The sequence below is a fragment of the Lygodium microphyllum genome, chromosome 9 (assembly GCF_053477565.2).
Source record: "Lygodium microphyllum isolate KBCC chromosome 9, Lygodium_microphyllum_v1.1.10, whole genome shotgun sequence".
In the NCBI taxonomy this organism is placed as follows: Eukaryota; Viridiplantae; Streptophyta; class Polypodiopsida; order Schizaeales; family Lygodiaceae; genus Lygodium; species Lygodium microphyllum.
The window spans coordinates 92811979-92839906 of NC_141143.1; the positions used below are offsets into that span (position 1 = coordinate 92811979).

At 40.6% G+C, this 27928-nt stretch overlaps 1 protein-coding gene across 2 annotated transcripts in view; it reads right to left on the reverse strand.

The window, feature by feature from the left end:
• The window catches only part of ALA3 (aminophospholipid ATPase 3), a 119135-nt gene that overhangs the window by 47920 nt on the left and 43287 nt on the right, over positions 1-27928 (reverse strand). The window contains exons 2-5 of one of the 2 annotated variants that reach the window (XM_087684821.1): positions 25374-25439; positions 25182-25243; positions 22690-22771; positions 22493-22603 (exon numbers count right to left, since the gene is read on the reverse strand). In XM_087684821.1, the coding sequence (XP_087540947.1) occupies positions 22493-22603; positions 22690-22771; positions 25182-25243; positions 25374-25439 (321 nt within the window). The remainder of the gene's footprint in view (positions 1-22492; positions 22604-22689; positions 22772-25181; positions 25244-25373; positions 25440-27928) is intronic. The other variant, XM_087684822.1, reaches the window with a different exon arrangement.

Below are 27928 nucleotides of genomic sequence, written 5' to 3' on the forward strand. Positions count from 1 at the left end.
CTCTTCAAGAATGTCCAACAGTGATGGGATATGACAGCCCACTCAAAACAATCTCATGGGTGACACCTAATGCCAAGGGGGGTTGAGCCACTCACTCTACACAACCATGTGGCTTTGTCAATGGTCACCCATAGGGGGGAACTACTGAATGGAGCTGGTGCAAGCCGTGGAGCCTGTACTAGCAGTGGCAAGGTCCTTATGAAGCAATTATATGGACCAAATGTGTATACCAACCAACTGGTTAACCTGAAGTACAGAATAGCTGAAAACCTAGATAAAGTCATCAGCAGAACCCATGCGCCCACCACCAACCTTATCAACAATTGCCACTGGGGAACCTGCCTTCATCCATTCAATCATGAAATCAAGAGCTTCAAGTGTGCACAATTCCTAGCCTCATACAGCCAGAAGAGCAATTAACACCAAGTGCCCAGCAATACAAGGGAAACAATCCTGCACCCACCCAACGATGCCACAACTACCATTGAAACCACAATTGCAAGGAAGTGGCCGCTAGATTCAAAGCAAACCAAGATGGAGTTACACTATATGACATCACAGATGGCAACCTACACATCCAAGTCCAAACCTTTCATACTGTCCTCAGATCACTTCAAGATCCATAAATGACCAGAGCGTCTAAATACTGCCTTGAAGCTTTCCCAACAGGCGAGATCATGGAGCAGAACTTTAATGAATTCTTGTTCGAGACTGTTCAGCAAGCAGCAAATCAGCACCAACACAATGGCTCAAAGTTCCTTCCTCACCATTGGATTCAGCCCCTAATGATCCAAACTACATTTGAAGAAGCCTGTAAATAGGATTTTCAGAGCCACCAACCTATAACTAAGCCTATTGAGTGTCCAATGGCTACTACTCAATGTATCCACTAGGTTGAGTCGATGAATCTTGGTGTCTCAGTAACTCCTCAAGACAGAATCCCAAGCATCTCTGGCCAAAGATGGCCATTATACAAGGGTCCAGATCCCATGTGGAAGAGGGAATAGTAATGTCCTCACATCTCCAGATCCCATGTGGAAGAGGGCATCTATACACATAGTGCTCCTCTATCTCCACCTCCAAGTTGGCACTTTGACATATCCTATCCTTCCATGCCTCTCGTGTATCTTCACATCTCAACTCGAAGCTAGTGCAAGGAGATCCGTATTTGGCCAATGACAGACACATCCCAAATGACATGCACATCATACAGCTCCATCTGATAATCAAGCCATCCTCGAAAAACTAGAAAAGATGGGCGTTGTAGAAGGCCATCTTTGTGCTGAGTAGTAGTGTCTTTGGGGAAATCCATACCCTCTCAATGTATATCCAAGGTGATGCCTGTTCTGAAGGCATACTTCAGCTTCCAATGGCTGAGCTGAATGGTGAGTGAATTTGAAATGGTGGACGGGAATCTATCCAGAGGCCATGGTCCCCCGGCCACCATGCACTAGCCTATACAAATCAACATCTCCTACAGTTGTGAGCTGCTAGGAGTATAATGTCAACTGGTGATACCTGTCTGACGTCAGCTCCTGCAGTCTATGGATGTATGTGGCTACATGAAAGAGAGCATCAATCACCATGGAGGTAGTAGCGATCTCCAATTACATGATCTCATGCAGCCCTGAAGTTTTGCTACATATCATCCTAGAAATAATAATCAAGTGAACACTCCATCCTCCACCACCCATTATGAAGATCAATACCTCAAAAAGCAACTACATAGATGAGGCCTAGGGTGACTGGTATATCAAAAAGCCATAACTTCATCCTCCACTCCTCGGAAGTGGATCCAGGCCCAAATCCCAATTCCCTTGTATAAGTGAAAAATGGTAGTGTCCTTGTATCTCATAGTAAGCAGGGCATATGTATATGTGTGTTCCTCCATCTCCACCTCCAAGTGCCACTTTGGCATATCCTATCCTTCTGTCCCTCTCTTGTGTATCTCCCCATCTCAACTTGAAGCTAGTGCAAGGATTCTATTGGCCAATGGCAAATGCATCCCCAATGACATGTGCACATCCATGTATCCATGTCTCCTAATGAAGCCCTCCATGAAATGCTAGAGAAGATGGTACCTAGAGAAGGCCATCTTCATGCCAAGTAGCGTGTTTGGGTAAATCCATATCCTCTATACATTCAAGTGATGTCCATCAGGATGTCATGGTTCAGGTTTGTACAGCTGAGTCAAATGTTGGATGCATCTAGAATAGTAGTTGGGCATCTATTTAGATGCCATGATCTCTCAGCCACCATGCACTAGTTTGCACACACCAACATCTTGTCTCTTGCTATTCTAAGCTTAGCACAAGCTTGATTTGAACATGGATTGTCTACACTTGACCACATCTTCACCTTGAGTGGCAATTGAGCAAGGAAAAGTGAAGAAGAAATGTCGGGTTTGACTCATGCCTACGCTCACAGAGGAGTGTCAATGATCCTCGATAGGACACTGGGGAACTTTTCGCTCTCCTTACGAGATGTTTTTTTCCCCGGATTTATCTCCTTTTATTTTATGTGCCTATGTCACACAGTTTAGGCACTTATCGTGTTTTACACTTTTCGGGTGTAAAAACACTCTAGCAACCCTAAGGTTTAAGGGTTGCACTTCATACTTGCATCTTACACTCTTCAAACTATTGCATCGGGTGTTGTGCTATCACACTCTCACTCTCTTCACTCTCAACTGAGCTTCAATCTCTATGCATTCTCTCACCTCTCAAATTTGGTGTCATAGCAGCCCACTGGTCAACTCAGCTCGTCCACCGGTCTCCCCGCCTTGCTGGCCAGCACCCCGAGTGCCGCCTAGCCTGGCTTTGTTCGCCTACCGGCTGCCTGAGTGCCCACCCTCTGGTCTGTCGCTGCACTGCCTCCAGAAGTGCCTGCTGAGCAATCCTGGCCCAGTCCGCCACCTGCAGCACTTCCACTTGCAACATCATCCAGCTGAAACATTGCCCGCCTATCTGCGCCACCCTCTATAGGCAGCGCCTGTGTGCACCATCACCTGCAGCTCATTCTGCTCCTTGCGCCCATTGTGCAGGCGCCACCAGCACTACAAGCACCATGTCCCTGTGCAGCCCACCCACTTCTAGCTCAAGCTCCACCAGTGTCTGCCTTGTGGGAGGCCACCTCCAGTTCAACCACCACTCAGCCATCATCGACCTGCCACAGCTCAGAATTGAAGGTAAAAGAAAAATAGTTTACCATTTTTTAATTCAGATCTCATTCACTGGAAGGGGCTTGTGCTCGGGCAACATCTCTTTGCTCTTGCAAGTGTTTGGGACACATTCTCGTAGAGATTATGTGAAATTTTGGATCAGAATTTTGGGGCTTTTGTTGTCAGCTCTGAGATTGGCATATGTACATCAGTGACAGTCTGAAATAGACTGATTTTGTGCATTTTGGAACAAGAAATTTTGGGGCTTTTGCATTTTTAGTGCTGCTGGGCATTGCTTGCACCTTGGACAGCATGTACTTTAGACAGTTTTAGACAGAGTGTGATTAAATTTGCTAATTACAGCAAATACTTAGCTGTAATTTCTAGAAATTCTGAGATTTCCAAGTTGGCCAGCTTGAAGTATTGCTCTTTTGCTCCTTGATCAGTGACATTTACTATGGCAAATCAAGGAGGTGATGCATTTATATATGTGTCGAAGGAGGATAGGTTGGATGGTAACAACTATTCTCTATGGTCTTTTATGATGAAGAATGTGTTGATTGCAAATAATCTTTGGAATTATGTCAGCGGTGAAGAAGTTAGGCTTGGAGTTGTGGCTCCTACTACACCTCCCCCAAGAGGACATGGACAACGAGCAACTCAATCCACTTAGCCTGTTCAGTCTGCTCCAGCTCAGCCACTTTCCCAAAGATCAACAGCACAAAAGGCATGGGACACATGGGATGCACAAGCTTTGTTGCTAATTGCATTGGCAATTCAGCAGTCTATCATCCCTCACATTCGGTCTACATCTTTACGAGAAGCATGGCTGACCTTAGAGCATATGTTTGTTGGAAAGAATGAGACATGCAAACAGAGATTGGGGACCACTCTAGATTGCAAATGGCCTAGCCAATTTAATTATAGATGGGCTCATTTAATTTTGGGTAGGGTCAAAAGGGCTGAAATTAATTTTCACGATTATTTAATCCTGAAAATTAATTAAATGCCTAGATAATGCTAAAAAATGAATTTAGAAGGTTGACACTTGGCAAAAATGCCCATGCAAGCTAAGAAAACATTTTTGGGGGCTAGGTCTCAGCCATTCTGTTAGTTTACAACCTGGGAGAGAGAGGGAGGGAGCTGCTGGTCCTTTTTCTAATCAAAGAACAGCAATTTGCTGCAAAAGAGAGCCATCCGAGGGCCTTAACAAGCAGGGGACAGCAAGAAGACGCCTTCCAAGGCCTAGCAATAGCATTGTTGATTAGATGAAAGCATTTTGGAGGTCCTTGGCAATAGGTGACTGCATTAAATGCAGGCTGGAGCAAGAAGCAAGCAGATTTTAGGGTTGTCTCACAAAGAAAATCAGATTTCTCTCTCATCTTGGCTTTCTTTCACCTTCTCCAGTAGGTTCTCAAAAGATCTTAGCATTTCTCAACCATTCTCAGCAGATCTCAGCCAAATTTGATGGACATCAAGAGGAGTTTCTGCTGTAAACCCTAAATTTCTGCAAAAATCAAGGTTTGACAACCACCTTAGGACCCGTACCAACAAGAATAGGCACTGTACACTGAAATCAACACCTAAAATTTGTGGAATTGACAAGGATTTCAGATGCTACGTCATCCAATGTAAATTGGGGCAGCATTTAGCTAGTTATTATTTCCATTTGTACAATTCTTGGGTGAAAATCAAGGGGCAATTAGCCCAACTTGCTTGTTGGTTGTATGTACAGCAAGGGACTTTTGGATCAGCAAAGGAGATTGTGGAATCTTGACTTGTACACTTTCCATTAGCAATTAAAGATAAAGAAATACCGAAAGGGGCGCTAGTTTTAGGGCTAACCGGGTGTCTATTATCCAGGATTGTTAGGGTAATGTATGCATTTCAATTTATGTTCAATTACTAATTGTTGTAATTAACTCCTTGAGCAAGTTTTACCACCCTATCCGAGCAGTAAGGCTGGTTTCAAAGCCTACACATGACTAATGCCTTTAACTGCATAAGAGACATTGTCAGCACACATGATGGTAACCCTATTAGGTACATCACAGAGAAAGAAAGATAATGCTCGACAAGAGGTGATGTGCTTAGATGCACCACTATCAAAACCAAGTAGAAATTGCATCAATGATAGAAAAACAAGTATCGTAAATAGAAGGATCATACTAGCCCTAAATGAAAAAAGTATAATTCTTAAACTGAGAATAGATCACTATCTCGTGTGTGAGAGTAAGATCGGACTCATCCTCTTCCGATGCAATGTGCTTATGATATTCAATGATATCATGCCCCGTCTTTTCACAATAATTACACCTCTTGGGTTTGTTGACAATATCCTTTGAAGGGTTGGTACAAGATGGACCAGCATATAAGGATGTCTTCGATAGAAAAGGAGGGGAGATAGAAGGATGACCAACATGAATGTTTGCTGATTTTTTACCAACAAGCTTATTTTTTACTTTCAATTTGGCTTTTCCACAATGATGGGTGGAAAAGGCCTATTTGGTTGCCATGATAGCATTGCGGTTGAGACAGCATTTTCCTTCCTACAACAAAAGAGACACGAGCTGGTCGAAATTATAGGTAACTTGGTTGCCCATAGTTACCAATTGTAAAGTGGTAGCAAAACCTTGATATGACTTTGGTAGGCCATTAAGAGTGATGGAAACAAGCTAATTATCCGGGACCTCTTCATCAATATTTCATAATTGTTCAATAAGATTTGTTATGCCGGTGAGAGAGGCATCCATATTACCTCCTCCTTCCATGAGAATGTCTTCCAATTGCTTATGTAGGTAAGCAATGTGCGCTTCATTGCACACTTGATACAATGATGCAAGTGTATCCCATGCATCCTTGGTTGTCTTGCATGATCGAATGCAAGGAATGATGGCTCTCTTCACACAAAGCGATTAGGACATATGCTTGGATGTCACGACCATCCCATCAAATCTGCTCTTGAGTGCAAAATGATATAGAAGAGAAAGAGGATTCAGCATCATGAGATGCCACCTCACAATGTGCAGGCAAGAGGTGGTGCCAATGTTAAAGAAGCCAACCTTTGCTCGTTGCCATCGACAATATACCATCAAGGGTCTTACTCAAATAAATGAACAATATTTTTTAAAAAGATTATTGTCGACACTGCTAGCAATGGCGCAACAGGCAAGCAACGATTGATCAACAAGTTAGCAACGCACATGGCCGAGAACCAGTGACAAGTTTATTGGTGAAGAGGTCGATAAATGCAGCAAATTGCATACCGTCAGCAAGAACAATTGTGGCCAGGGCGGCACAGCAAGCAGCTACACAAATCGTGCAATACAGCTAGAAGATGTTTGTCGATTTGTAGGCAATGCAAGCAGACCTAGCAAGCAAGGTTGCCAAACAAGTGGTTGCCTATCAGCAAATAGTGGATATCAGTACACCAAGTGCAATAAGACCAAGGCTGCGTGAAGGCAGCCAAAGAGTTATAGACAATGAAAGGAGGCCTAGTTGATCAGCAACCCGGTCGTGGCACTTCGGATGGAGGCTGAAGAGGAAAGCCTTTGGGCAAATTGAGATCAAGAGCTATGTGATAAGCTTCTTTTGGGTAGAACACAAGACCAAGTGGCAGCAACAATGGTCGCACAGTATCATACAACCATCGAGGACCACTTTATCTGGGTGCCAAAAGCCAGCACAATTAAAATGGCTTTGAGTGGTGGCCAGTTGAGATGTGGAGCGCAATGGCAATGGTTGCATTGGATATGGTCGCAAGCGATGGCGGAGGGCAATGAAGGTAAGTGGCTCTAATACCACTTTTGGCCCAAGCGTGAAGTAATTGTGCAATTAATTGATAGAGAATGAAAGATAATGAATTAATTAATTTAGGCACAATAACTCAATCACAAAATGAGAGGCGATGTATTGATGAGTGAAAGAGAATACAACACTCAAGGCAATCAAAATAAATAATGCCAGACTTGAGTGCAAATGATGCACAAAGTGTCTTTCTATAATAAAATAAAACCCTAACAGATTAACCATCATAGGAAACCCTAATGAAACCCTAACCGTAGTATCACTCAATGCCAAGGACACTAGGAACAATAACTACATATAATGACAATTCAAATGCCTATGGATCTTGGATCGTGGATCAAAGGGTCTTGAACGCACAGCCCATGAGATAACCTACACTATTTAGGGGAGAAAATTCCCTTAGATTAGTCATGGAGTTCCCATACCAACATTACTTAGTCCAATTCCTAGTTGAGAAGCTCTGCGTTCATGAATACATAGATACCAGACATAGAGGCTACACTAGAGAGAGATTAAGGAGATCCACCAATGACACGAGCAACACCTAACAGAGCCGAGGACTCGGTCTAGATGCTATACCATACAATTTCATCACGGATGTATGACATACTCTACCTACTAGATCTTGATCAGGTGGAGCTAGTTATCAATGTAACATATTCATATTTAGCCACATAGCAAGATATGTACTACTTCATCCTCTTGTTATATCTATGATCAATCTTTTGTACATCGACTATTACCAAGACATATTGGCTCAATGATTCAAAAGAATTTGATGCTTATTTATTATTTGAGTATTTCAAAATATGGCTAAATGTTTATCTTTCTATTCAAGGGTGGCCATTAGCCAAAACATCCTAGAATTATACTTGGGTTTTCATTGACCAGATGTCCAAGAAAATTTACAAGTTTAGTCCAACAATTAGATTGATCAAAATGCCCAAATGATTAAGATTTTTTCACTTGGGCAATCACACTAACTAAAAATCCATATAATGAGCGTGTTAAAAAAGTGAAACTAGATGCTCATGATTAAATAAACAAAACATAAACCAATGAACCTATATAATTAAGCTCTCCACAATCTAAATTTGGTGACTCCTAAAATTTAGGAGATTACTACTTTTTAAATTTTCTTGAATGAAAGTTATATTCATGTCAAAGACTCCAAAATTTTGCAAGAAACAATTTTGTCTCCAGTGACTATCTCAGCTTCTTAATCATTTGAGAGACTTTTGTAGTAGAAGATTTAGAAGCTTCTTGCTCTAGAAAAGTGACATGTGTCATCTAAAATAGGACATCTGTCATTTTGAAAAAACAAATGTATCTACATTTGTCATTTTTAGCAAACACTTGGCATTTGCAACCTCTACTTTCCACTTTTGAGCACCCAAGAGCCACATCTATATATTGAAGGCTTCTCTCTTTATTTCGAATAAGCTCTCGTATTGAAATTTCAACCATATGCTTTGTACTCTCCTATCACTCACTCATCTGAGAAGCACTTTCTACTTAGCTTGATCTAGTCCAAGCACTAAAGAAAAAAATTAGCTTGCTGCCTACAGTATACAAAAAATTGAAACCCTGATTTTTAAAATTGTGGCAAATCAACCCTTTGTATATGGTTCAAGCACTTGGTACCCGTCGTTTGTTTCAGTAAATTCCTATAAAAGTGATAGAAGTCAGTTTCCCTCTCAACATGGTGTCAACTCTCTCTCTCTCTCTCTCTCTCTCTCTCTCTCTCTCTCTCTCTCTCTCTCTCTCTCTCTCCACGGTGGTGATTGATCAAGTTGGTTAAGTTCAAAGTATTGTCATTCTCATATTCTTCCCTCCGCTTATATCGCTATCAAAGCAAGACTTTTTCCTTGCAAGAACTTTTCTAGGTGACAATATCTTTTGGGCCAACTTTCTCACCATGTCAAGAGGCAAAGATGAGAATTTTGGTCAACAAACGGAAGGCTACCAACACTCTGTATCTGTATGCTTCTCTAATTATGAGAAGATATAGAAATACAACGAGTTAGAAGCAGATTCAAAAATTCAGGCTTTAATGGAGAAAAGAGCTAAAGCACAAGCTAAAGTGAAGGTCTTTGAAGATTTTCTTATCGAGAAGGCTCTTGAGACAGATAGTATTAGGGCTAAAAGATATCAATGTTATTGATGCAACTAAGTCTATAAAAGATAACATATCACCTATCATTCGAGGATCCACCCAAGCAATGGCTTCAAAGTCTCATCATATACAAGCTATCTCCTCTTGTCCCAAGAATCCCTCCATAAAGACAAGCAAGGAGGAACTCAAAGAACCAACTATTTCCATGATAGTTGAATCTCCAAATATGCTTTTAGCAAAGGAAAACGATACTAAAAGAGACTTTAAGCCTAGAGACAAAAGCACCAAGTTTCACGTTTTCTATAGTAATAGAGATTCTCAAAAAGTTGTGTTTTACTAGATAATTTGATGCTGCTTTTGGTGGTGAAGACAAAGATAAGGATGCTTAAAATGCATTTAAAGGATGCCGCATTAAATTGGTGGCTCAAAGATGTTCAAGAGAAAAAGAAATCCAAGTCTTGAAAAGAGTTTAAGGAGATGTTCAACAAGAAGTTTCTGCCTTCATCCTTTGAAGCCATCATGCAATAAGAATGGGATGAGTATATCAACAAGTTTGCAACTGTTTCTCTTAAATTTACATCTCTTAATGAAGTTCCTTCCAATAGGAAGGTAAGAAAGTTTATCCATGGATTACATCCAACGATATAGCGAGCTTTCAAGATAACAAATCCTAATACTTTGAAAGCAACCCAAGATGTGGCCCTAGACGTTGAAGGACTACATATGCCATGGATGCTTGGTAAAGCCCCCAAAGAAGAACCACAAAGAAGAAGACCAAGATGTTTAACCAAAAGAAGTCAAATAAACAAGAACCAAAGCATAAGGATGAAGATACACATCATCTTTGCCATCCAAAAAGAAGCTAATATATCAACAATTAGCAGAATATACAAGAGAAAAGCAATGTTTCACTTATGAAGAAAAAGGATACATGGCTGGTCAATGTCCTAACAAGGCAAAGACCAAAAACCAGTGACAAAAGACACCTCCAGCAAAAGTTGTTCCTAAGGAATCCTTACAATACGACAAAACTCCATCACAAAAAATGAAGCTTTTTATGGCTTGAGATAAGATTGCTAATCAACCTATTCTCATTTATTTTGATATTCGGACTACATATCATTATATCTATCCTTGAATTGTTAAAGCTCTACATCTACCAAAGGAGAGGTTTGAAACACAAGAAATGTCAGGTGCAACTTTTCAAGAAGTGGAGTCTTAAGTTACTCTCATTTTTGGGAAACTATGAATTAAAATAGAAGATTATATAGATCATGAGAGTTTTATCATCGGAGATCTTAGTCATTGTGATAATGTATTAGAAATACCCTTTAATAGAAGAGTGAATCCGGCCATTGACTGAAATTAAAACAAATTTAGATTTCCTCGTAAGAGTAAAAATGTATCTTTGATGTGGGAGTAAGGAAACTCTACTCCCATCTTATCCCATGAACAATTTGTAAAGCACTGAAAAGTCTATTTCCTCGTACTTGATTTTTCTCAAAGATATTAATAAAGAGTCTAGAATTGAAGAGTCCATCTCAAATATGAATGAGGCGCAAATGAGTTTCTTAAAGTAATATGAAGATTGTTTTGCAAACACTTTACCTCACAAGTTACTACCAGAGAGGCCAGAAGATCATCACATTGACCTCATTAAGACTCAATTCCTCACCTTTTTGCTCTCTAGTCCTCCTCGCTTGGGTTCAAACAGCGGCAGCAGAGATATATCAAAGGGGCATGCTTTGACATGGCATCTCCCAAATGGTAGAGACTTCCCTTCTCTTTCCGCTGGACCTACCCTCTTTCTACCTCCCCCTCCCCCTCGGAAGAGCCTTGGCACTAAGAAAAAACCTCTCTTTACCTTCTTGTAGCACATTGTGCCTCTGGCTTTATTGTTCACACAAAGGAGACGGAAGGTTGGTCATGGTTTGCAGTGTTGCTGCCTCCGTCTGAACCCAGTCTTAGTGCAAAAGAAAGATGGATCTTGGTGCATGTGCATAGACTACGAGTCCCTCGACAAAATTACAATTGGGAATAGGTTTCCCATGTTGAGCTGAAACATACATTACTTGCTGATTAGCCTCTTAAACAGCCCCAAAACACACTAAAAAATGCTCTTTTAGAGTAAAAACCCTAAAACGGGGAGTGGTTCGAGAGAGTTCAGTGGAAACCCTAAAATGGGGAGCGATTCGAGAGAGTTCAGTGGAAATCCTAATTTTTGGGGCGCCCTTCCACATCTATAAATAGACAAGCTACCCCCATTTAGATTCATTCCGTCTGTGCAGGTTTCTCACTCCACGTGCAGATTTCAGCCATCAGCCTTCTCCCACGTGGCTGTCCAGCCCTCGAGACTGCTACCACTCCATCCGTGTTTGCTCCTGCTGCTGGCGTCTTCATCCATGCTGACGTCAGTTACTGGCGGCATCATCATCTGCTGCGATCTAATCATCCAACTATCGCCAGCCACATCAGATTGTTTCAGCCTGCTGTTTACAGCAAACTCTGCACACTTTTCAGCCTCCGATCAGTGGTACACTGCTGCGTTTACCAATTTCCAGCCTCCAGACTGCTGCGTTTTGGTGACCAGCCTGCTGTCATTCAATATTCAGCACTCCTACACTCCGACTGGTGGTCACAGACTTGGGATCCGTCTCTGGTGGATGTCACACTCCGACATTGCTCTGCCCTTGAGCACACTGTACACTCTTACATTCATTTACAGTTTTCATTCACTTCACAGTTGTGTTCTCTCTCTCCCTTCTTCTGTTTGTGTTTGAGTTTCTGTATTTGAGTTTTTGAGTTTTGTGTTTAGGGTTTGAGTTTTTCCCTCTGAGTCTGTGTCTGTCTCTTTGTGTTTTTGTCGTGGTCGTACACTCTGTGTGTCCTCAATGCAAACCCTAGCAGTTTTCTTCACATGGTATCAGAGCCGGTGCTCTTGTAAAGAGTATCCTGCGGATATTGTGGAGAGCTAGTCTTTCTGCGAGGCACACAATATGACTCATAACCGAATCACAATGTCCCAGACACCTTCTTCTCCAATTCCTAATGATGTCTTATTAGGCTTCTTCATCATTGGAGGCCCTGAGACAGCATTATGGACTCAATGAGGAGGACGACACTCCACTTTCACCTTCACCTTCTTCTACTCCTATTCCAGATTTCACTAACATGACAAAAGAGGACTTTGAGGAGTACTATCGCAACAAGTACAGTGATGTTTACACCCCTCCTACCAGTTTTGCTACCACATCCGAACTGGTTGGTGAGGCTGGCCACCTCTCCGATCATGGAGGACATACGGCATTCGGAACGTCTGGCAATCCATCTTCATCATCTCAGCTAGGTCCAATGTCAAGTTTGTACAATTCTTTTGAGTTGCATGAATCAAAACCCTCACCTGTTTCTTATTTTGAGGTACAGGATCTAGATGGCTTTGCGTATGTGAACCTCAATAGAGGGGGCTCACAAAGCAGATGAAATTCAGGTACATCTACAGCTTCTGTTTCATTTGAGCATATCACACACACTTCTTACTTCCCTCCCATCCCACCCTCTTCTATATCACACCTTGATCACCTCTCATCATCTTTCCAAAACCTTGGATTACACTCCACCTCTGCATCACACACCCTAGGGGTTGGATCTTCCATCTCCGCTCCTAGCACATTTTCCTTCTCCAACTCATTCTCTACCTCTTTGAACCATGGTACTTCATTAGGGGGAATGCCACCCTTTAACACAGTGCCTCTCACCTTTCAGCAAATGAGCACACCTATGACTCCTGGGCCGACTATGATGGGCATCCCCCTCACTCTCCCCTGCTTCACATCTCACATGACGACTCAAACGCACGGGTTTCCATCCTCAGCTTATGGTACGTCTTCACACTCTCCTTGGGTTCCACCTACGCAGGGATTTCCATCTTTTGCTTCACGTGTTCCCGTTCCACCTCCTTGGGTTCCTCATGTGGCTACCATGCCCATGCCTAGTCAGCCATCCCTACCTATGGATCCACCTTGCACACTGCCCGCATGCTTAGTGGGCACTCTGGGGCCCATTCCCAAGTGTACTCCACTCCCCCATCCTACCCCCACTACACTTTTCCCCACTATCCATCTCCGAGCACTACCACTCCTGTTGCAATGGTCAAGAATGCCTTCACAGATAAGACGCCTTTTAACAGGTCAAATTTCACCACTTGGTCTCATTTCATACAACAAGTGCTTGAGTCTCACGGTCTTTGGGACCTCATCATTGGTCTAGAGCCTATGCTGGACCCTCAACTAGCTCACCCTAGCTACATCCGTCAATGGAGAGCCCACAATGCCACAACCAATGCTAAGCGAATGCAAGGATTGCAACCTGAGTTTCACTCTCAGATGCAGCACTTCCTGCTTGCGTCACAACCTTGGAGTCACCTTCTCGACCGCTATGCGGCTCGTGATTGTACTCAACGCATCAATCTCGACTTTGAGCTTCAAGAGTTATCTATTAAGAAAGGGGATGATCTGAAAGTCAAGCTGGCTGAATATAGGCAGTTACTTGCCGAGTTCGCCAATACTGGCTCTCCAAAGTTAGATGGCGATCAAGTTATATTCTTCTTGAATAAGTTGCCCGAAAAGTACTTCAATTTCATTCAACACATCATCTCTCAATCTCGATTGCCAATCCTCTATGAGTTTGAGTGCCAGTTCTTGCGTTACGCGAGGCTGCATAATCAAGTCTACAAGAAATCCTCATCACAGCCTTATTCAAAGCAGAGGGGATTGGTTGCCTCTTCTTCGGAAGGGAAAACCACTAGTGGCAAAAACTCGCAAGATACGCAGGCAATCCAATCAAAGGATGACTCCTCTTCCTCAAATGGAACCAAAGAATCTAGACCTATCTGGCAGCAACTCCGTAAGAAAAACCGGTTTTGCACACACTACCAATGAGTAGGCCATGTGGACGAGGAGTGTCGCTCCAAGACCCAAGGTTTTCCACCTAAAAAGCCTCAGTAGACAGCTGCAATTGCACAGTCCAGTGGGGCTACGCCTTCCACTCCTACTTCATCTGCTCCTTCAGCACCCGTTGTTACTGCTGGACATGTGGCTCGAGTATAACCTCAACAGCCCATCTCTTTCACTATCCCTGAGAGACTGACTAATTGGTCTGCAGGTTCCAATCCCTTCCACTCCTACTTCATCTGCTCCTTCAGCACCCGTTGTTACTGCTGGACATGTGGCTCGAGTACAGCCTCAGCAGCCCATCTCTTTCACTACCCCTGAGGGACTGACTAATTACTCTGCAGGTTCTGATCCCGTTGCACTTCATGCATCTATCTCACCTTCCTCCCTACCTCGTCAGCCGTTCCCTTGGTAGACTCCTGCTACTGGACGTATGCGATGGTGACCACCTTCTTAGACTAGCATGCCTCTAGGTTCTTTCAGATACCCTAGGTGAGTCTAGCCCCTAGGTAAGTCTAGCATTCATTTTTCGCATTCTTAGAGTCGGGTCCATAGGATTCATTGTTCTTAGCTTTTCCCTTCTTTTGTCTTTCACTGCATTTACTCACACACACACATTCATTGCATTTATTTTGAGTTAGATTTTCTTTCTGTTCTGTTTTGCTTTGGAGCATCTCACCACTAATCTCTACGTTTGCAGATTCTCATCTCTTTTGCAGGGTTTTGTCTTTCAGTGTAGGGCTAACTTGCAGATTGCTTTGGTCCTACCTGGGCTAGAGACATGGGGATGCACACCGTTCCTTTCATGGTTTCATCATCCTAGGAGTGCTTGCTCTTCTTCCAACATGGCAACTTCCCCTCCCAAGGCAGATCGTGCAGCATCTCTCTCGATGCTATCATAGCAGTGACTTCTACCTTGCTGTTCTAGCGGGGTACTTCATTCACTTCATCTTCTTTCACTCCTTATGGTTCTCGACACCATGTGAAGACCAACAGCAGGCTCCTCTTTCTTCTTCGACATCTACACCCAGGTTGAAAGGGGATTCCTACCCTTCTTGGTATTCTACAAGCTTCAACACTTTGTCTTCGACATCGGCTTTCCCCCCCTATTGTATCTTATCCTTTGCATTGCATGATTTCATCATCTTTGTACTAGGGCGCTTGGGCAAGTGAACAATTTCCCCATGAGCGACACTGTCCAAGTGGCACCTGCTGCATGAGCATTCTTCAGCATGTAGCATACTTTGCATCTAATGCAGAGCACTACTTGAGCGGATCCTAAGCTGTTTCCACCAGCGGCTATTGTTGCCACACCACCATCCTCCATCACATAGATACCTCATCACCTATTTGTCCTCGTCATCGACACCCTGAGTGGATGGGTTAGCTTGTTCTGTTTTGTGATGTGTTGGATATACCCTCCCTACTCCCGTCTTCTTGATCACTATTCCTCAATCAGCCGCATCCCATAAAATTTACCTCACTTATTCAAAAAAAAAAAAAAAAAGTTTCATGTGGTTCCATCCGCCTTTGTAGGGCTTGGTAGGCCATTGGGCAGCCGACATACACCCTTTGTCTGATACCCTATCCTCTCTAGGTTGACTACTTAGATTCCCTTGATAAGATAACAATCGTCTCTGTAGTCTTGGTAGACCACTGAACAACCGACGTGCAGCCTTAGCCCGATGCCCTCACTACTTTGGGATGGGACGCCTTAGGGTAACTAAATATCATAGTGCTTGGCCTAACCTTTCAGCCCAGTTTTGGGCCTGAAAGGGGGTGTTGAGCTAAAACATGCATTACTTGCTGATTAGCCTCTTAAACAGCCCCAAAACACACTAAAAAATGCTCTTTTAGAGTAAAAACCCTAAAACGAAGAGTGGTTTGAGAGAGTTCAGTGGAAACCCTAATTTTTGGGACGCCCCTCCACATCTATAAATAGATAGGCTACCCCCATTCAGATTCATTCCGTCTGTGTAGGTTTCTCACTCCACGTATAGGTTTTAGCCATCAATCTCCTCCCACGTGGCTGTCCAACCCTCGAGACTGCTACCACTCCATCTGTGTTTGGTCCTGCTGCTGGTGCCTTCATCCATACTGACGTCAGCTGTACTGGCGACATCATCATCTGTTGCGATTTCATCATCTAGTTATCGCCAGCCACATCAGGCACTGTTTCAAACTGTTGTTTACTGCTGATTGTGCACAGTTTCCAGCCCCCGATTGGTGATACACTGTTGCGTTTACCAGTTTCCAACCTCCAGACTGCTGTGTTTTGGTAACCACCCTGCTGCCATTCACTATTCAGTACTCCTACACTCTGACTGGTGAACATAGACTTGGGATCCATCTCCAGTGGACGTCACACTCCGACATTGCTCTGCCCTTGAGCACACTCTACACTCTTACATTCATTTACAGCTTTCATTCACTTCAGAGTTGTGCTCTCTCTCTCCCTTCTTCTGTTTGTGTTTGAGTTTTTGAGTTTTGAGTTTTGAGTTTTGCATTTAGGATTTGAGTTTTGTCCTTTGTATCTGTGTCTGTCTCTTTGTGTTTCTGTCGTGGTCGTACACTCTGTGTATCCTTAGTGCAAACCCTAGCAGTTTTCTTCACATCCCATTCCAAGAATTAATGATATCTTGGATAGATTGGATGGATCCAAAATATTTAGCCAAATTGACTTGAAGAGTGGCTACCCTCAAATAATATTGATCCTCAAGATAATCATAAAACAACATTCAAGACAACTTTTAGTTTGTATGAGTTTCTTGTGCTACCATTTGGTCTCATGAGCAATGCTACAACCTTTAATAGAATGATTAAAAGAATGTTTAGAGCACACCAGATGTTTACACATGTACTTTCTTTGATGATATTTCAATTTATTCGAAAGATGAAAATAAGCAAAAGCAACACTTAAAAATAGTATTTCAACAACTCTGTAAACACAAACTTTATGTGAACGGTAAAAAGAGTGAGTTTTTCCTAGACGAGATTTACTACTTGGGCCATATTGTATCCAAAGATGGGATTTTGATAGATCTAGAAAATGTCAAGGCTATTGCAAAATGCACCAAAATTGACAAGTGTTCATGAAGTTCAAAGTTTCTTGGGATTATGCTCTTATTACAAGAGATTCATTGAATGTTTTGTAGCGGTTGCTAGACCGTTGCATGATTTGACCAAGAAAGCAATGCATTGTAATGGACTGAACTAGAGAATAAAGCTTTTGAAGCTCTAAAGTTCTGTAGCAAAAAAGGACTTGTTTTAATTATACCTAGTTTGTCAAAATCTTTCTTTTGATACTTTCGGAGATTGCATTAGTACAGTCTTAAACCAGATAGAGCATGCAATTGCTTATCCAAGCACAAGGTTGTAAAATGCAAAAAAAGAATTCTACTACGTACGAAAATGAGTTTATGCCCATCATTCAAGCTTTAAAAGAAAGGAGTCACTATCCTTTAGGTGGAGAATTTGTCATCAACATGGACCATGAGAGTCCGAGACATTTCTCAACCAACCAAAGATTTCTGAGAAGCATATTTAATGGGCCAATTATTTAGCTCGATTTGGCTTTCAGATATTAAATATTCTAGGGCAGCAAGACAAGGTAGCTAATCCCCCGTCAAAAAGACCTCAAATTCATGCAATGTCTATGATTTATCATATAGATTTCACTAGTATGAGGAACATGTATGCTTCTGATAAAGACTTTAAAGTCATTTGGAGAAGTTTACAACTTTGTAAAAATGTAAACTCTTATGTTATCAAAGATGGGTTTCTTTTTATGAGAATAAGCTCTTTTTTTTAAATTTGGATACAATTATTTTTTCTTCTTATTATCCTCAAACAGATAGCCAATCTCACAATATTGGATACGTTGAAGTGCTATTGCCATGAAGCCAACCAAGAAAGAAAAAAGTATTCGCCTTCGGTAGAATATGCCTATAATAACACACTTCATACGTCTAGAGATAAAGCACCATTTGAGATCATATATGAAAAACCACTCTTACTACCTATTCTCAAAACAAAGAAGAAGATATTTCACACCGATAAGTTGATACATGATATGGATACAACTTTTTCCCAAGTCAAATGAGCTATCCAAAGATCTCAAGAAAAACAAAATAAAGAAACAAATAAGCATATAAGGCACTTGTTTCTACAAGAAGGAGATTGGGTGTGACTGAAATTTCACAAAGCTCATCTAAGAAGCTCTAACAAGCATTCATTCCAAGTCACTATGCTTGCAATAAGAAATTATTGGCCATTCCAAGGGTCCAAAAACATTAATGATATTTGTTACAAGTTATAAATTCCAAAGTACTAAAGATTTCACAATGCTTTTCAAATCCATCCTCTGAAACCTTATGAAGAGTCTCCACTATTGAAAGCTATAATTGAGAATCCACCTAACATAGATGAACTATCATGAGGACATGTATTTTTGAAACCTCGCTTAACATGTGGATTAATTTTTAACCACATGGTTAAGTAAATGTTGCACATGTGAGGTGTAACTGGAATTAAAGTAAATTTACAAGCCTGAGACCCGAGAAAATCACGGGATATCAAAGACAAAAGTTGTTGTAAGTTATGCCGCACATGTACTTGGTGGTATCTTATACTAGTTGTTGGCCTAGGTCATTCATTTGGGCATAAACATCAATTCTTGACATTAGAGAAGTGACATTTAATAGTACCTAATGCCAATCTGATAATCAAAAATGGTGCAAAGACGCTCAAGAATAGAAGTTGCTTAGCCAATTTAATTATTGGTCAATTAGATTTTTTTTAGCGCACTGAATTAATTGTTAGTATTTAAAGACTAAAAATTAATATTTAATTATGGATAATGCTGTCAAAACCATTTTGAAAGGCTACCACTTGTCAAAAATGCCCACACAAGTCTGAAAAACGTCTTTAGAGAATGGAGAGAGACATTTGAGTGGATTCAACCTACAAGAGAGAGAGAGAGAGAGAGAGGAGATGTTGTTGATCTAATTTGTAGCTATTAAGGATCTTCTGAGACAACCAAGGGTAGGTGAAGATCAATCAACAGTAGGTGATAGCATCTATAGGCTCTTGAGACAAGGCAACAACAATAAATAACTGATTTTCTTCAATTCTTTGCATCTAGAAGCTGTTGAGACAGTGCAGCAACAATAAATGACAGATTTTCTTCAATTCTTCCTGAAGTTAGTCTAAATTTTCTCTCTCCTCAACATTCTCTCTCATTTCCCAGAAATTTTGGATTTCTCTGCAGTAACACCTAATCTGCAATAAAAATTAGGGTTTAGCAACAACCTCGATAAGTGTGACAAAAATTGAAAGCTCCAAGACCTGGATTCAATAGGATTGAAGCTGTTTCTAGTCAAATTCAAGTGGAGGGACCAGTGAATCAATGAATTGGGGGCTTTTTCCATCTCCTTCAAAGCAGGTGAAGGCCAATTGACTACCCGAATCAAAGGGCAAATCAAATTGAAGACTTGCTCATCATTTTAAAAAGCAAGGGAAGTTGAAATACCGAAAGGGATTGGAAGAATCCCATTGTGCATCAACTTCTTCTTCAATTAAGTTAAATAAATACTGAAAGGGGCGCTAGCTTTAGGACCAAACAGGATATCCAATGTTCAAGATTATATAATAAAGTGTGTGTTTCAATTTTGTGAATTTGTTAATTGCTGTAAATAGTGCTTAATCAAGTTATTTATCACCCTATCCGAGGAGGAAGATTAGTTTTATGAACAAAAAGTGATACTTCAACCAAAAAGAGATACTTCAACCCTATCCGAGGAGGAAGACTGGTTTTATGAACAAAAATAGATACTTCAACCAAAGAAAATAGTCTTTCATATGATCAAGAAATGAAAAATGAATATTTTTTTAAAGTTTCTTTTAAAATTTAAAATTTACTCTCATTTAGATTCTAAATGGATGTCAGAAAAGTATTTTAAAGACTACTCAAAAATATTTACAAGTTATGAAGAAGTTATACAACCGAAAATACTTCAAACATCTTAAGAAAATATGACAAACCTTTTATATATCAACTATACCAAGACATATTGACTCAATGATTCAAATTAATTCAATGCTCATTTACTTTGAAAAGCAATTTATATTGTTTAAACATTTCAAAATATGATTAAATGTTCCTCTTTCTATTCAAGGATGGCCAATGGCCAGAACACCCTAGAAATATACTTAAGGTATCACTAATGAAATGCCTAAGAGAAATTACAAGTTTAGTCAAGCTGTCAAACTGACCAGAAAGCCCAAATGACTAAGACTTTTTCACTCGAGTAGTCACATTGACTAGAAACCCATAAAATGAGTGGTTCCAGAAAGTGAGACCAAATACTCATGATCAAAAAAGCAAACCATAAACTAATGAACCTATACAATTAAGCTCTATAGAATCTAAATTTGGCAACTCCTAAAATGTAGGATGTTACTATTTTTGAAAATTTTCTATTCACGTCAAAGTCTCTATAATATCTTAAGAAAGAATTTTGTCTTCAACGACTCAAATTCTTAACCATTTGAGAGATTTTTAGAGCAAAAGATTTAGAAGCTTTTTTCTCTAGAAAATACATATGGCATTTGGAATAGGATATGTGTCATTTTGTAGAGATAAGTGAGCTTACACTTTATCATTGTTTAGCAAATAAGCCCCACAACTATAGATTAGAGGCTTCTCTCTTTATTTCGAATAAGCTCTTATGCTGAAATTTCAACCACATGCATTGTACTCTCCTATCTATCATTCATTCAAGAAGCGCTTTCTACTTAGCTTGATGTAGTCCAAGCACCAAAGAAGAAAATCAACTTGCTTATGGTTTCAAAACCCTAATTTTCAGAGTTGCAACAAATCAACCATTTGTATATGGTTCGGGCACTTAGTGCCCATGGTTTGTTTTGATAAATTCTTGTAAAAGAGGAGGGACCGGCTCCCCTCTCAACATCATTCTGTGTGTGTGTGTGTGTGTGTGTGTGTGTGTGTGTGTGTGTGTTCTGATTTTCATGGTCATAATTGATCAACTTGTTTAAGTTCAAAGTACTATCATTCTAACGTTCTTCCCTACACCTACAATATACCCAGGTGGGCATTGTATATGGTTCAAGCACTTGGTGCCCATGGTTTGTTCCTATAAAAGGGGGAGAGACTGGCTTCCCTCTCAACATCATGTTGGCTCTCTCTCTCTCTCTCTCTCTCTCTCTCTGATTTTCATGGTCATAATTGATCAAGTTGTTTAAGTTCAAAGTACTATCATTTTCACGTTCTTCCTTGCACTTACAATATCCCCACGTGGGCATTGTCTTGTCTTGTACATCACCCTAGCTTCTTTGCACAGTATGTCACTGATTATCTTTTTGCAAGTCACACCTTGATGTCTAGTGGCAATCGTCATTGGACATGGTTTCATCTCATAGGGCAATTTTGGCCTCAGAAGATCTCTCTCTCTCTCTCTCTCTCTCTCTCTCTCTCTCTCTCTCTCTCCACAATGGTCCCACTCTTAGAGAGATCATTTGTACCATAGAATCAATATCTCATGCATGGGTAGGTCTTATAATACCCACCTGTTGTGAATCATATGGGCACACATAGCTACTAGAGAAAATAAATCTACTTTAACAGCTGATAAAGGTTTAAGCTTGTTACAGTTTTGCAGATTGTCACCATAAGGACTACAGTGATTCTAAGACAAGGCATTTAAAGACATTAAACTACTCTACATGGGCATAGGTAACATCACTAAATGGGCCCATGCTCATTTAGGATTGTAGCCAGAAAAAGAGCAAAAGTAGCTCAATAACCACCTACAAACAGTGCCCATAAGTCAGTTCCTGGTACAATAAAGGACACAAGACAATGTGCTAAGAACAGCAACAAGAAGTGAACAACTTTTTATGAATTCCTCTACATTCTGTCCATTTTCTTACATGTCTGTTGAATTTCTTCCTAGTTTGACATGCCAAAATTGTGCCTAGCACAGGCTGCCCACCATCTAGACTAGGTACATTGCTCCCACATTTGATTCTTATGTACTATCCATATATGCTAAATTTCATCAAAATATCAAACTCAGTGCTCATCCCCCATTGCAATCCCTAGTGTAATTCACAACAAAAGAATCTGTATGTCACCTAGTGAAGCTTTATTGCACCCTTCTTTTTCTCACAATTGCTCAGAGCTCGCTCCATTGTGAAAGAAGAAAATGGTATATATATAACACAACTCATCTTTGACTTTTAAACCTTCTGAATGACAACTGTTAACAAGGCCATTCAGAACACTGTAATATAATGCAAATGAAACAATGACCTCAACTTCTACACATTCAAGACTATTGTAAGATAAAAAATTTGCTAAGCCGGAGTTCTCCAAACAATAAAGAACTTTCAGTTTGGCAGATCTTTCACATGGGAAGAAGTTAGCATGTCTAATCAGACCTTCACTATATCACCAACAGCAAGCTTCCTCCATGGTATCTTTCTCCAGAACCCATCTTTGAGAACCTCGATCGTTGTTGAGTTGATCACTTTATCACTATTGAAACGTTTCTGCAACCAAAAAATATATCATATCAGTCAAGAACAGTAGTCCTCATGCAGTGACTGGAAAAATGTACAAGAAAAAATGTCCATACCCAGTCCTCAAAAGCCTCTTTGATAAGTGAAGCTGACAGCACCAGAGTCAGTGGAACCACATTCGTTATTGGATGCACAGGACTGAATTTGGACACCGAGAGAGAGAGAGAGAGAGAGAGAGCATCAGTAACTGTTTGTCCGAACACAGAGCTTTCCAAAGACTGAGACAAAGTCAAGATCCCATCTGACACTTATTTGCTAGTGTAGACAGACATCAGATGTATATACGTGTCACAGCTTAAAACTTTTAATTAACCCATAGGAATTTTGAGATCTCAACTTTTGATCATATGATTTACGACACATGACTACCATCTAGTTTCTTCAAACAAAATAAACTGCAGAGCTTATTAGTGTTTTGCCATGTTCTGCCACTCTCCAGACAAGGATGGTGAAAGGTACTTTCCTAGAAAAGAATCAATTATGCTTGAAGTGGCTAAGTAGCATTCCAAAAGGCTGCTTAGTGTAAGTATGAAGATACATGTTTCTAGGTCATTGCAGACACACAAAACTTCCACTTGTATGCAGAATGGAGGACACACAAATCTATAGCAACATGCTTTTTGTAGGACAAAGTTCACAAATTTCAATTTGATAACAAGTATACAATGAGTTGAAAACAAAGCTGGAAGATCAGTTTTTTGAGTCTAATAGTGTGTAATTTTTCTGCACAATTAACTAGTGAGAAGGATCCAGCATGATGCAGTACAGGGATTCTGAACTGATGAGAATCTGGTCTTAGAGAGACTGCCAAGAATGTCAAGATAAAGCATATAATTAAACATATTGTCTTAGGAAGTTTCCCCAAAGGAACACTTGGGGAAGATTGAGAAAATATTTCAAAGGTATTCTAGGCTTTATGGATAATGGATCTTGCAAAAAGGTAAAATCTGCTTCCAAACTAAAACTAACTACTCATACTAAAGTCCATCAATTTTACAAATTATAAAATTGAAAGAATCTTTTGGTGATAACAATTACATTGTCATTTTTCAAAAGCTTTACTCGGGCATGAAAGATCCTAACTCCTACCCTTAACATTTATTTACATTTACATAGACACGATGGAAGGGGACTCTCCTTCTAGAGATAAAGAACCCAAGTATCTCATATTGATGAGCTAATGTTACTGCTGGCATGAGCATTGCAATGATTGGTTCAAACCATGTCACCAAAATGAGAAATGAAGTCGATGATTTGATTAAACTCCACCAAGATTTGTTATTAAAATGAACTTTAATACTAGTAGCCCATTGCACCAATAATGAAAGATTTGACACCAAGCATGCACTAGCAAGGGCAAGGCAAAAGGAACAAGTTGTAATGTGAATCTTTCATTAAATTGAAGTTTGCACCTTAAAATTGAGTTACATTAAAAGTTTTGCCCCAAGAGTAATTTTAAAAAGCCAAGCAGCCCCCTTGTGATTTAAACAAGCAACCCTCGTTTCTCATTCTAGTGATAACCCAAGTGTCCAAGATGGTGGGCAAAGTACCTAAGTGTACAATTAAATTGTTTAGGACCTCTATAGGATAGCCATAGGCCCTTAGAGGTGTGATTACAGAGACAAACAAAGAGTCTATAACGAGCATCGCTCTACAATGAGAGGCCCACAATTAAGGGTTATATAGTGAGGCCAACAATGGCCTCACACAATATCAAGAGGATATAAAATTTTGATGCTTTGCTTAGCATTTGATTAAGTTGTTAATCAAATGTGCAAATGTGAGGTGCACATGTGATGTGCAATATAGTTATTTCACAATGACAAGCCAAGGACCTTGAGAAGTCAATGTGTGTTAAAGGCAAAAGTTGCAGTCAGTTATATAAGTCAAGTACTAGGTGGTGCCTAGTGATAGATTTTCACGCTTGGAATATTTTATTAGCCATTAATATTAATGGCGACATTAGGAACTAGGCATTAATTAATTAATTAATTAATATCAGTTCAGGGGCTAATAAATGCTCAATAATACTTGGCTGACAAATTGGCCTAGCCAATCTGATTATGACTAGTATGAGTTTTAAAAATGAGCAATAATTATTTTTATGAGCAAAAAAAAAAAATCAAGCAAGAAGCCACATGTGAATTCAATCAAAGAAACTTCGCATTGACACTTAAAAGTGGGCCTATTCTCATCTCCTGACCAATATGATCATTTACATTCATTGGGAGTGTTTTCAGCATTCAGGGATGCAGATAATTGGTTTCAAACCCGCTGTAATCATGGCGAAACTGATTCAAAGACAGCATTGCTTGTGAGCTTATGATAGCACTTCTCTAGCCTAGCTTCAGGACTATGCAATTGCAAAGTCCCAAAGAGCTTGAGAAACTGTGAGCAAGCGACTAAAAGTGAAAATGATTCCATTTACAGCTCAACAGCAGACCTTCCTTCCCTCCATTCACACCCTTTTAGGCTTGAGCATCAAGAAGAAAGAATACAAAGGAGCCTTTCACCATGCAACCAGTTGAAAATTAGTCTGAAAACTTACCTGATAGGTGTTGTAGACAAAATTGAAATCATCAAAAAGTATAAGTTTGCCACTCTTCGAAACTGCAAGAGTAGTAAGTTAACCTCTAACCAGAAACTTTTTAGTTGCTAATATATCAAACCTATTGTCAAGAAATTTGATAGAACAATTATGGCAAGAAACTATTTCAGAATTAAAAGTGTACTCCAGTACCTGCTCAAACAGACCTTTTGGTAGGAACGTCAAGAGATTGTACTTCGTAGTGGAAATAGAATTTCCCTGTGCATTTTGAAGAAACATCAACATTAATGAAGAAATTCATACGGAAAAAAATTTAGAAGATCTCTTTCAGGCAAATGAAAATTGAAAGTGCATGTATCCCACAGTAGAATTAGGAAATTGAAACTGGCCTTCTGTGAACCTAAGGGCTTTTTTTTTTTTTGGGGGGGGGGGGGGGGGTCCCCAAGAAAACTAAAAATTCTATTAACACACCTCGGAACAAAATGTCCCGAGGCTAAAAACCAAGTACAAAGCAGCCCTATAAGGGACTTCCATATCAAAAATCATATAATAAGGGAAGTCTATTACAAAGCTTGAGTGAATAGCCTGTGGGGAGGTTGCCAAACCATGTGGATCTACAAGAGAAAAAGGTGCCAAATTCCCATGTCCTAAGAGAAGCATCTCTCCTCTTCCTCGTAGTCTCTGAAATGCTCTGTATTCTCTCCCATCTCCCACAAAGAGTATGCAGAGTCTTTGTCCAGATCCTAGAGAGAGTCTCTACAGTAGATATGTCCAAAAAATCAATAGCCTAGCTACATCTAGCTGTCCATATGTACCAAGCAATACCAAGATGCCCCAATATGAGATAAGCCTTACACCCCTGTACATCCTCATGCCCACAAGTTGGGCCTCTGTCAATGATCCATGCAACTGTCCCCCACGTAGCAATCATAGAATCTATAGTGCCACGAAACACCACCCTAAGGGCTCTCCTCCAAACCTCCTAAGCCTATGAAGAATCCCATATGCAGTGCCTCTGAGTCTCCTCGTTGTCCCTACATCCAGTACAAGGAATAGGGTCTCTACCATAGTCAAGCCATGTACCAACTGCTAAACTCCTATGTTCTAGTAACCAAAGAACAAGTGAAATCTTTCTTGGTCTAAAGTTATCCTCCAATCTCCTCCAAAAGTCTACAAGGAAAGGCTGTGACATAACCTAGATAGTCCAATGCTCAACTGCAGTTGGCACCACTCTGATCCTGCTCATTTGTATTCTCCTCCCCAACCTAGTGGTATAGCCAAAGAAGAGTACATCCTGAGGTATCTCTACAAATGGATCTCTCCATACCCACTCTCCAAGATCCCACTAAAGTCCTTGTGGCAGCCTCCTCCTATATGCCCAATGTTTCCATCCATCTTCCATCCAAGTCTAACGATTTGGGTCTACGTACCAAGTCCTATTGCAATGAGTCACAACTCTAATCCTTTATTGAAAGCATCCTATGAACTATAATTGATCTAGATCCTCTCACCTAAGTTTGCCATCCATCTCTACTGAAAAAGTAAAAACACACTCTCCACTGATGGCTACCACTACTCTAGTAAGATCCCTATCCATGTCTTATATGTCACTATGCCATTCCTCCATTCAAGGGGTATCACCTCCCCGATGCTCTCCATTATGACTCTGGCCCCCTTGATACCTTGAAGTCTCTGTGTTTATACATGGGCTAGAAACTCCAAAAAAGCAAACCACTCTCCTACTATAGGAGCTACCTATGCACTGAACCTCCCCCAAGATAAGAGGAGCCTCTCTCCAATGGCATGGCCCCTCTCTGACTTGAGAAGCTGATTAAAAAGAAGAGGCTGCCTGAACTTCTCTTCAACACTCATCGAGTCAATCTAATGAAGTCCTATAGATACTAATCTCCATGGCCATAAAATACATGCAGCAATTCTAACCTCAAAACTGTTCCCAAGCCCCATAGCTTGGATATGCTGAAGTAGCCAATCTGTGCTAGGCTACCACAATCCTCCACAAGTATTGACTTCGCATCCGAGCATTGGGCTGTGAGAGTGCACAACGGAAGAAGAAACATGAATAGAGAGAGGGAGAGAGCGCAGAAAATGAAGGAAGAAATGCTGCACTGACTGAATGAATGCTGAAGACAAAGCTGTGACTGATCAGTCCCTGCACGCAGCCCAGAGCATCAATGAGGGCACCAAATCAGGCTGATGATGACGGCAGCACCGAAGACGGAGGAAGATAACAGAGTCGGAGTGTGCACCTGCCAAGGAAGGAGGGAAGATGATAATCCAACTGACTGCCAAGTGGGAAATGGCTATAAATAGCCAAAAAACCCAAAAATTGGCCGACCTGAAATTTAAGGCCAAAAATATAGCCGACCTGAAATTTGAGGCCAAAAATATATCCAACCAGCATTTAATGCTAAGGCCAAAATATGTCCGACCAAAGCATTTAATGCTGGTCCGACCAGCATTTAATACTGGTAAAATGCCATAAATGCTCAAAAAAATCCTGGAAAGGGTGGACAATGTCCGACAGGTGAGTCAGGCTGAAGAATACAAAAACTACCCCGAGAAATGCACATAAAATCCCGACTAGAGGAGAAAATGCACTGAGATGCAATAAACTGAGTGCTCTAGAATGAGCTACCTCCTCCGTCAAAACAAGTGATTTTTTTTTGCAAATAAAGTGTGGCTAATTATATCACTTCAAAAAAAACTTGAATACAAAGAAGTGCTCA